This window comes from Triticum aestivum, chromosome 6B (assembly GCF_018294505.1).
Source record: "Triticum aestivum cultivar Chinese Spring chromosome 6B, IWGSC CS RefSeq v2.1, whole genome shotgun sequence".
Taxonomy (NCBI): Eukaryota; Viridiplantae; Streptophyta; class Magnoliopsida; order Poales; family Poaceae; genus Triticum; species Triticum aestivum.
In genome coordinates, this window is record NC_057810.1 from 178,957,517 (window position 1) to 178,969,456 (window position 11,940).

General features: G+C 39.1%; 1 protein-coding gene across 1 annotated transcript in view; it reads right to left on the reverse strand.

The window, feature by feature from the left end:
• Positions 1-7,106: 7,106 nt before the first annotated feature.
• The window catches only part of LOC123136442 (BEACH domain-containing protein B), a 28,376-nt gene continuing 23,542 nt past the window's right edge, over positions 7,107-11,940 (reverse strand). The window contains exons 32-41 of the mRNA XM_044555804.1: positions 11,460-11,917; positions 11,336-11,382; positions 11,140-11,233; positions 10,668-10,874; positions 10,353-10,478; positions 9,891-10,262; positions 9,565-9,796; positions 8,310-9,050; positions 8,087-8,171; positions 7,107-7,569 (exon numbers count right to left, since the gene is read on the reverse strand). Coding sequence (XP_044411739.1) covers positions 8,356-9,050; positions 9,565-9,796; positions 9,891-10,262; positions 10,353-10,478; positions 10,668-10,874; positions 11,140-11,233; positions 11,336-11,382; positions 11,460-11,917 — 2,231 coding nt within the window. The 3' untranslated portion in view covers positions 7,107-7,569; positions 8,087-8,171; positions 8,310-8,355. The remainder of the gene's footprint in view (positions 7,570-8,086; positions 8,172-8,309; positions 9,051-9,564; positions 9,797-9,890; positions 10,263-10,352; positions 10,479-10,667; positions 10,875-11,139; positions 11,234-11,335; positions 11,383-11,459; positions 11,918-11,940) is intronic.

Genomic DNA, 11,940 nt, shown 5'->3' on the forward strand with positions numbered 1-11,940 from the left:
TTCAATACAACTTTGCTTATGTGGCACGTATTTAATGAAGAGAGAGGTGCTTGTGGTAACTAGCTAAGTTACCGGAACATCACACACTCCAAGAAACAATGAGTCTATAACCTAACAAATACATCATTGCATGACACTACATAGATGTTCCTACCCACTATGGAGGTAGTAACATAGTCTAGGGAAATGTGTAAGTTACTAGGTTATGTTCTTGCCCATTGTGACCAGCCTGAGAGGTGAGTCGCCTGGGAGTTGAGGCCGGCGGCGCGTGTGGAGTGGTCGGGATCGAGGGAGATACGGGTGGGAACCATGGGGTGAGTGGGCTATTTGCCTTTTCTCTTTTCAAGCGGGGAAATCACCGTCGTACTGTATATAGGGCGGAGGGGTAACAGAATAGTTACTGGTAACAAAATAGCCCTATCCTATATATAGCCTATACCATGCACCTCTTCCATCCAAAGAAAGGGAATAATTTCTTCTTAACTCCATTCCCTGATAAACCTGCAAGCTTAAAAAATCCACAAAGTTCATCCATATAGATTAAGTGCATATCATGATGTATTGTTCCGTCTCCAAGATAGGGATTAGCATGCAATTTTTCCATAATAGAAAAAGGGATTTCATAATAAATATTTCTGGTAGGTTGAGGAGCAGATCTTACCACTTCCTCTTGAGGTGAAGATACCCCGAACAAGCCCCTCAAAGGATTATCTTTCATAGTGACAAGTGAAGATAAAATTCAACATATAGTATAAATGTTTCCTTACCAAATTCCACTTACCAAAAGCGCTTCACTCCCTAGAAACGGTGCCAGAAAAGAGTCTTGATGACCCACAAGTATATGGGATCAATCGTAGTCCTTTCGATAAGTAGAGTGTCAAACCCAACGAGCAACAAAAGGAATCAATAAGCGGTTTTCAACAAGGTATTCTCTACAAGTGTTGTAAAGTGGTAGTGGCAGGTAGTTTGATAGCAAGATAATTCATAGTGAGTAACAAGCAACCAAAGTAACAAAGTGCACCAAGGTGGCCTGCTACTTGTGAGCTGCGTTAGGATTTCCTCGAAGAGGAGAGGATGATGCAGTACAGTAGAGATAAGTATTTTCCTCAATTATGAAACCAAAGTTATAAATCTAGTAGGAGAACCAAGCAACACTACGTAAACAGCACTTACACACAAACAATAAATACTTGGAACCCAACACGTAGAGGGTTGTCAATCCCTCAACGGTTATGTGCAAGATTAAATTGTATAGGTTTTGATAGATAGATCTGACAAAAATACAAAATAAAATAATAAAATAAAATTGCAGCAAGGTATTTTTGGTTTTAATATGTGATAAATATAGACCGGGGGCCATAGTTTTCACTAGAGGCTTCTCTCATAAAAATAGCATACGGTGGGTAAACAAATTACTGTTGGGCAATTGCTAAAAAAGCAAATAATTATGACCATATCCAAGGCAATGATCATGTATATAGGCATCATGTCCAAGATTAATAGACCGAAACGATTTCTGCATCTACTACTGTTACTCCACACACTGACCGCTATCCAGCATGCAACTAGTGTATTAAGTTCATGGAAGAACGAAGTGATGCTTTAAGAAATATGACATGATGTAGACAAGATAAACTCGCGTGTGAATAAACCCCATCTTGTTACCCTTAATAGCAATGATACATTCGTGTCATGTCCCTTTCTGTCACTGGGATTGAGCACCGCAAGATCAAACCCATCACAAAGCACATCTTCCCATGGCAAGATAAATCAATCTAGTTGGCCAAACCAAACCAATAAATTGGAGAAGAAATACGAGGATATAACAATCATGCATAAATGAGTTCAGAGAAAACTCAGATAATATTCATGGATAGATCTGATAATAAACTCACAATTCATTGGATCCCAACAAACACCCCGCAAAAAGTCATTACATCAAATAGATCTTCAAGAACACCGAGGAGAATATTGTATTGAAGATCAAAAAGAGAGAAGAAGCCATCTAGCTACTAACTATGGACACATAGGTCTGTGGTAAACTACTCACGCAACATCAGAGGGGCAGCAAGGATGATGAAGAAGCCCTCCATGATTGTTTCCCCCTCTGGCAGAGTGCCGGAAAAGGCCTCTAGATGGGATCTCGTGGTTCTGGAACTTGCGGTGGCGGAAAAAGTATTTCATGGACTTCCTCATAGGTTTCTGATTTTAGAGTATTTATAAAGGCGGATTTAGGTCAAACGGAGGCTTGTGTGCCCCACTAGGTACCAGGGCGTGCCACAGTCCCCTGGCGTGCCCTGGTGCCTAGTGGGCCACTCCTTCATCTTCTCGTTCCCTCCCAAAGCTTCCAGGGTCTCTTATTGCCAGAAAAAATCTCCAAAAAGTTTCGTGGCATTTGGACTTTGTTTGGTACTGATATTCTGCAGTCAAAAACAAGCAGAAAAACAGCAACTGGCACTAGACACTAAGTTAATAGGTTAGTCCCAAAAATTGATATAAAGTTGCTTGTAAATGTATATAAAACATCCAAGATTGATAATATAATAGCTTGGAACAATCAAAAATTATAGATACATTGGAGACGTATCATGGCCCAATCCTTTTATTGCAAGGACAAGCCAAAAGTATTTCTTATAGAGAGCAAAGCGTTCTCGAGGACATATGGGAATTTTGTCTAGTTAACTTCATCACGATTCACTGACTCGCATTCACTACTTTGATAAATTATTATGTTGGTGGACCGGTGCTAAGGTGTTGTTCTTACTTGAATAAGCAACCTACTTATGATTACCCCCTCTCACAAGCATCCGCAACTACGAAAGAAGAACTAAAGATAAATCTAACCATAATCTGAACGTATGATCTTCCACCAAGTAAACCAACTAGCATCAACTACAAGATGTAATCAACACTACTAGCAACCCACAGGTGCCACCCTGAGGTTTTGAGACAAAGATTAAATACAAGAGATGAACTAGGGTTTGGAGATGAGATGATGCTGGTGAAGCTGTTGATGGAGATGAGTCCTCCCATGATGAGAGGAACGTTGGTGATGATGATGGCTTCAATTTCCCCCTCCAGAAGGGAAGTATCCCGGGTGGAATCGCTCCACCAGAGAGCAAAAGTGCTCCTGACCAGGTTCTGCCTCGAGATGGCAGTGCTTCCTCCTAAATGTCCTCTTTTGATTTTTTTTTTCTAGGGCAAATGGCTTTGTATAGGAAAAAGATGGGCCCCAGAGGCTTGTTATGGGGCCCACAAGCTCACAGGGCACGCCTCGAGGGCGCCACCTAAGCTTGTGACTCGCGGGTGGATCCCCTCCAGTAGCTTTTTCTTCCAGTGTTTTTATATATTACAAAATAAATCTACATAGATTTCCAAGTCATTTGGAGCTTCGGAGAATAGCTATCTCTGTTGTAGTTCTTTTCAGGTCTAGAATTCCAATTGTCGCCAATCTCCCTCTTGTAATGGAACTTTCAATTTAAAAGACAAAAGGTATTAGAATTGCATCTTAAAGTAAAATATAACTTAAAAACAATAGAAAATATTGAGACATAAATCTGGATCTATCTTCAAGGATGACTCAGGTAGATATTTTAATTTACTTATTGAGACATAAATCTGGAACCTTTGAAATGTTTCAAAAGGTTTTCAGAATGAAGTAGAAATTATTGTAACAAGAAAATTATGTTTCTATAATTTGATTGTGGAAAGAAATATTTGAGTTACAAGTTTAGTGGATATCTGATGAGCTGTGAAAAGAATTTTATAGCTTACACTTCCCAAAACATTACTAAGAGTAGAATGTTTTGAGTAGATGTAATCAAACTATGTATGACATGGTGAGATCAAAGATGACATTGATCAATTTGCCAATATACTTTTTAATGTGATGCTTTAGAGATTGCGGCTCTTACACTGAAAAGAGCGCCATCAAATCTGTTGAAATGATGCCATGTAAGATATGGAATGGTATGCCAAAACCACTTGGTCTTTTCTTAACATGTGGGAATATAAGACAAGTATAAGTGTTTACGAGTTTATGTCTCAACAGATAAGTGCTACTATGTAGGTTATCCCAAAAGGTTGGGTATTCCTCCATCACTATGCCGAGGCAAAGTGTTTTTGCTACAATGTGCGATAAATTTTGAAGAAAAATTTTCTGGAAAAGAGTGGGAGGACAGTGCAACCCGATGAGACTACATAATCTTCTAGTGAGGTCAAAGGAAAGAAATATTGGAAGTAGTTCCAGGAATTCCTACTGCGATTGATATGGAAGTCTCCACATGAGATATAGAGATTTCGGTCGAACTTGTGGCTGAACCAAGTAAGATAGGCAAACTTGTGCAAACCTCTATGGTGTGCAAATGAGATATTGTTGTTAGACAACAACAATCTACGATACACAAAGAAGCGTTGATGGGCCCTAACTCTGGAATTGGCTATATGGAAAGGTAATCCGAGATAGTATCCATATACATAATTCAAGTTTATAACTTGATGAACACTACTGGAATCTGGCATTTTGCCATCAGCTAGCTGACGGCAAAGAGGTTCTTTGCCGTCCGCTTTGAGTAAGCCGACGGCAAAGAAAGTGATGATGGCAAAAGGGGTATTTGCCGTCAGCTGCTTCTTTGCCGTCAGCCAGTGGACAACAAACAAATAAAAGGCAGACGGCAAAGAGCTAGGTGGGCCCCATAGGGCACGGCGTGGCTAGGTCAGCTCCTTTGTCGTCTGCTAGCAGACGACAAAGAGGTGAAAACTTTGTCGTCCGCTAGCGGACGGCAATGTTCCTTCTTTGTCGTCCGCTAGCGGATGGCAAAGAGGAGACATGGGCCAGCCCTAACGGTCGCCCTCTTTGCCGTCTGCTAGCAGATGGCAAAGAAGGCCCACTTAACGGGCCGTGTCCGTCTCCCTCTCTCTCTTTCTTTCTCCCTTCCGCGCGCCCGCCTCTCTCCTCCTGCCGTCGCCGCCGCCGGCCAGCTCTGCCCCCCGGACCCAGCCCTCGCTGCCGTCAAGCCCTCCCCCCCTCCCCCCCGGCGCCGCGCCCCGGCCTATTGATAGGACTTTGCCAAAGGTCATGGCAGACGACAAAGTAGCTGATTCCAGTAGTGAACCCTCCGAAAGACTTAGAATCTAAAGTATAGTAATGGATCTATAAACTGACAACGATAAAATGTTTTATAATGCTTGGCTTGTCACAAATAGTTTATGACAAGATCAAGGAGTTGACTATGACGAGATTGTCTCATCGTAGCAATACTAAAAGTCAGTTAAGGTTAAACTAGCAATTACTAAATATTGCAATTATGGGATATAACAGACGGATGTCAAAATGATTCTCATGAGATGGAAATAGAACCAAGGTTGTATATATGATACGGTCCAAGGTAATTTTCTCGATCTAGAGGATGTTAGTAAATGTGCAAACTTCAAGAGATCATATAATGATCTGAAGCAAGCATAGTGGAGTTGGAATCTTCATTCTGATGAGAAAATTTGACTTTATCGAGGAAAGCAAAGATGCTTGTGTTTACAAGTAAGTGGGAGCATGGTAACATTTCAAAACAACTATGTGTGCATAGCACATTGTTGATTGGAAATAAAATTCTTGACACAAATTAGGACTGCATTAAATAGTTTTCAATGAAGTACTTAGGAACTATAGCTTTGGTATTATGCATTATAATCTATGGAGATGGTAGTGCCTAATCGGGCTTATCCAAAATACATATTGACAAGAAAATAAAGCAGTTTAGTATGAGAATGCCAAGGAGAGTTTTTTGTCAAAGTCACATGGAAGGAGTTTTAAGCAAGAATCAGTATCCTAAATGATGAGCGAAATACATGATTTCAAATCACACTTGTGTTAATCATATTCCATGGTATGTAAACAACTAGATATGTACAGTACTCCAAGTAAGTTGAAAGTAAAGTTACCAGATTGATCAAAGTGTTGATCATAGAGCAATAGTGAAAATGTTGTTAAGTGCAAAGACGGCATGTTTCTCGCATACGGAGAAAATGAAGAGATTATTGTAAGGAGTTACATCAATACAGGCTCGTTGTAAGTAGTACATCGATAAAACCTTCATCGGTGCTCCAAGTGATTTTTGATTTCAATTTAAGTGATTTGTACACCCTCCGTCCGAAAATACTTGTCATCAAAATGGATAAAAATATACTCCCTCCGTTCCTAAATATAAGTATTTTTAAATATTTCAATATGGACTACATACAGATGTATATAGACATAGTTTAGAATGTAGATTCATCCATTTTGCTCCATATGTAGTCCATATTGAAATCTCTAGAAAGACTTACATTTAGGAACGAAGGGAGTATGTATCTAGAACTAATATATGTCTAGATACATCCCCTTTTGATCATTTTGATGACAAGTATTTCCGGACAGAGGGATTATTATTTAATAATTGGTGGCATCATAAGTTGGAATTGATCCAAGAAAAGTTATTGTGGTGAATTCTATAACAATAGGCTGAGTATGTTGTCGCTTTAGAAGTAACATTGGAGGGAGATGAATCAAAAAGTTTGTTCATGAATTTGGTATGGTTTCTAGATATGGTTTCTAGATAGTTTGTGTACAATGACCAACTTGAAATACAAGACAAGGCAGGACCAAATCCTAATCTACCTTATACTTCCTTCGTTCCTAAATGTAAGTCTTTTTAGAGATTCCACTATGGACTACATACAGAGCAAAATGAATGAATCTACACTCTAAAATATGTCTACATACATCCGTATGTAGTTTGCAGTGCAATCTCTACAAAGATTTATATTTAGGAACGGAGGGAGTACTTCCTAATAATCATAATACTCAACAATACCATCTCCAATCACGATCGATGTCACCATGTCTCACCTTCACCTCTCCATGTGTTGTCGGCCACAAAATCATGGCACGCATATGAGAGCTCCGCAAAGTATTAGGCAGCACTGCTCATCTTGCTACCGAGATTGGCCGCGCGCATCAATTGATACAAAGACCAAGGGTTATCCTCCTTTTCGGGGGGAAATTGCTACGAAATTTCATTAAAAAAAAGAGCTAGCCCCGAAGTTGATAAAAAGAAGGTTTCGGGGTCTCAAGAGACTAATGGCACAACCACGTGCCCCTTACTTTCCCACCGAGAAGATGAGCTTCATGTACAATGTATGATTTTGTAACTACAGGATACTGGCATCTAATACATACAGATAAATTCTATTGGGAGAGGAAGTTGCTCTCCCTAACTTGTAAGAACACCGCAGGAGATTATGTTACACTCGCATGCACTAGCTATGCAACTAGCAGTCCAGCACCACGGCAAACTGTGATGGAGACACATCACTTGAGTGAGAATGTCCGTGTCTGTATCCGAGCTCATCTCGAAAATCAAAAGGAGAAAGTACTGTGGTATTAGTTACCACGTATCCATTTTGCAGTTAGAAGAATTATCGCTTGTGGACCTTGATCAGCTCAGGCATCCTGTAGAATCCTAACTCCTCAATCTAAAGCTGTATGTACAGAAGAGCAACAAACTGTTCTCTCTTACATTTACTGCCGGTGACCTGCAGAGTTCAAAAATAGAAACATCAAAATTCCCGGAAAAAAATATGGTAGGCATGCAATTTGTGAAACCAAAGAAAAAACATAACAGTAGGCCAACTACAATTTAAAAAATAGTCTTCTTCCTTGAATGGACAGGTCAAAGTAAGTAGCATCCTACCCTAAAAATATCCTGAAGAACACAGAAAGTGCACTAGAATGTTTAATTATTAGCCAATGCATGCAACTGGAAACCTAGAAAGGTATGCCGGCTAACTACAATAAAATATAATAAGGCTTTTTAGATATTTCAATATGGACTAAATACGGAGCAAAATGAGTGAATCTACACTCTAAAATACGTCTATATACATCCGTATGTAATCCATATTGAAATCTCTAAAAAGGCTTGTATTTAGAAATGGAGGGAGTATTCCTCTTCCATCAATCCTATGATAAGTAAAAAACTAGTAGCCTGTCTAACTACAGTGAATATTGTAGGTACAATGAGAAGCATAAATGACTAGGTACAGTAAATACCCCCATTGACGAGCATCACAACAATCTCCTCCCCTGGAAAGATCCCGAAGGGCAGATGGACTATGCAATTTGAGCATTCTGCAAGCTTGGAGATGAGAACAAACAAAATGGTCCAAGGGATTAGCACAAAGACATTAAGAAGGATGGATTGAAGTGATAAAAAAAGGTATAAACAAGAAAACAATGACATGACAAGAGGCATTGATTGTGGCCACTGACTCACCTTTGTTCCGAACTTGCAGCAAGGAGCGCTGCTTAATGACACACCACTAACCTACAGAAGATTTTACTTTGTTTCGTTGTATGCCACCTTTGCGAAGTAATGGGTTTTCTATTGAAAATACAATCAAGCTACCATCCTTGGTTCCAGCCAAAAAGCACTCCTCGGGAGTCACAGCTAAAGAAGTTATTGTCTTCCCAGATCCGTCATACCTCCAAACAACTCCAAGAGAATGCATAGACCGCAGAACGATTTGTCCATGATCACCAGCACATACCATAAACTCTCCACAACAACTTAGTTCCATGCAATTCAGGCGGCCATTGGATTCTGATGAAGCGATATGTTTTCCATTTATGGAATACATATGCAAGGAGAGATCACTGTCAGAATAAAATACTATCCTACCATGCTGTGATGCCACCAGCTTTGACAGGCCAGCACCTGATGGATGTCGAATGGATCGAACGTAAGTCCCCTCACGCAACGTATGAAATATACAAGTTCCATCCTTTGATCCACTGATAACAATATCAAGTTCCGTACTAACAAATAAGCATGTGATAATATCATCATGACCACACAAGATGTGAAAAGGGTTTTCGATGATAACATGGTCCTTAGTTGATAGGTCATTACTTGCACTCTTTGATCTTTTGTCATTTGATCTTCCTCGGAATGCATGCCAAATCATAATAGTCGTGTCATAACTTCCAGTTGCAATTACACTTCCATCAGATGAAACTGCACAAAAAGTGTGCTCCCAAGATGTTAAGGCAAAATTGAATGGAAGAAAGCATCTATGAGGTCTGCTTAGTTGCTAGCACTAACTGGTCTCTTCGTCCCAAAATAAGTGTAGCTGATTTAGTAAAAAGTTGTATTAAATCAACGACACTTATTCTGGGACGGAGGGAGTATTTGATAGAATTAGACCATGTTTGACCAAATTAATTAAGACTACAACTAATCAAATTAATTAATGGAAGCAAGTAAGTTAGATTCCATTATACTCCCTCCGTTCCTAAATATAAGTCTTTTTAGAGATTTCAATATGAACTACATAGCGGATGTATATAGACAGAGTTTAAAGTGTAGATTCACTCATTTGGCTCCGTATGTAGTCCACATTGGAATCTCTAAAAGACTTATATTTAGGAACGGAGGGAATATATTATTGCAGTTTATGCAACCATAATTGCTTAATGCTGGATCTTAAAGAGTAAATGTAATACCATACACATCAGAAAGGATTAACTACCTGCAACACAGCTGACAACATCTTTATGCTGTCGGATGCTCTGCACAATTCTTCCATCACTAAGGGAAATGATCTGGAAACTATTCTCCCAATTACCACATAAAATTAAATAATTGTCGCCATGAATTTGGACAGCTGCCATGCATTGTCTTCCGAACTCAACATTTTCAGCCAAGGAAGTGGCAACTTTTCGGGGAGAAATAATATCAGAACCAATTCCAAAGAAAGGCTCCTACAAGAAAAGAACATACATAATAAATAAAAGTACATACACCTATGGACTAATAATTTTACCCTATTAGATATAGTTGTCATTAGGAAGAGACCAGTGATCCAGAAAATGTGAAGTTTCCACCAGACTGTAATTGCGTTGTTAGCCAAAGTTTTACTGACAGTATGAGCCCCTCGCTCATCAAGACAATGTTTGAATCCAACAAGCCAATGAACAATACAGATGATGAAGAGCTGATTGCACTAGGAACAACAGAAGTCACTGTTATTGACTGTGGAGCAAAATATAATGGGTGCGCAATTGGTATAGGAGGTCCTCTTCTTGGATGTTTCTTCCGAAAAATTTGAATGGGTGTCTGTCCAAAATTTGCAATCTGGTCTTCGATAGCAGACTTCTGCAACATATCATCCATGTTTTCCAAATCAACAGCACCCTCATATGTCAAATAGTAGAATATATTTGCTGCCTGCTCCAGATAATTGGTATTTGATTAGTAAAGTCAAATTGTGTGATCTACTAATTCAAGTATACTGCAAAAGGGTGATAAATCATGTACCTCAACGGCAGGCTTGCCACGCTGCTTATAACCAAATATGAGGTCAATCCAGTGATGAAGATTAGAGCTTACATATTCACTTTCAAGGGCCTCACGATTGATATGAATGAATTCATCTGGTGAACCCTGCACAAGACATATTTCCTTTGATCATGAATTCTTCTGCCCTCGTGTGCACTAAATATTTTGTACCTTTAACCAATAATAACTCTTCCAAACATTTAGATTGGTAACTCTTTCAAATATTTAGATTGGTTATATGAGTACATTCACACAAAGTTAATCTAAAAAACTGCAGAAATTATCAATCATTACCTTTGCCCATGGAGGGAGACCTACATGGCCTAAAGGTTCACCGTCCTGCTTTACCCCAAAGTGATATGAATTCAAATTTTCAAGAAACTCAGGCATGTAAAAGAATTCAGGTGTAAGCTCCTTGACATCACTTGTATTTGATAGGCAGTTCCTATATGTGCTTTCAATGCTCTGAAAGAGACGATCTGCATGGTCAAATTTACCACCCTGCATAAATAAACATATAAAGTAATGTAGTATTAGCTAATTAGCTATAGTACTATTTGCTGTTCAGTGAAAAGATATGCCATGAAAGGATATATACACATCCTAAACAAATTCACTTATTTAGTACTCCCTCCGATCCAAAATAAGTGTCACAGGTCTGAACTAAGGTTAGTTCAGACTTGTATAAAACTGCGGCACTTATTATGGATCGCAGGGAGTAAGAGACTAATATTCAAGCTAGTGCAGAATTACTCAGATAAAGGACCTGAAGATTGCGGTGCAGAGCAGTAAAAGGCTCGAGCCTTAGAAGGTAGTAAAGAACAATTCCCATGCTAGAGTAGTGCGATCCATAATAAAAACTGCAGAAGGAAAATACACAATTTTGATGCAATGAGCGTCTAGAGAAAACTTGGGACACAAGAAAAGTTTAGGAATGCAATTCAAAAATATTTAGGTCAAACCTTGGTATATCAGGATCACAGAAATTAAGATATCTATCTTCGAAAACCTGCACATTGTTTATTATTTATCAGAGATGCTAACTGGGAGAGACAGTACGCCATACCCCATAGCTACGGGAAATACCTTAAAGCGTTTTGCATCCAAGGCACCAACTGGCTTTGACAGGTCCCTGAAAGTAGATGACTTGTTGAAATCAAGTTTTTCTGATGAATAGTCAGCCAATATCCAAGGAAATATAGGGTATTGAGTTAAATCGTTGTAAGATCGTCCAGAAAGAGTATTCAGAATCATTAGATACTCAAAGTTGCTGATCTCCCTTTTTCTCCAACTCTCCCTGGCACTCTCAGCCATTTCAAGGGCTACTTTTCTGTCAACAAACGAAATTACACTATTTTTGTCTTTTGTACTTCCTTTGGGGAACAAAGCATCATTCCTCAAGGAAACTAAAAGAGACCCAACATTTTTAGCATCATTTTGGGAGGAAAAATTAAGAAATATAGGTGCATTTGCATCATCAAAAAATATCTCCGTTGCAGTATATTGTAGTAGGTAACGTGTCCAGTAAACTGCTCTTATCTGTCAACAAAGAAAAGTGGAGTCAGAT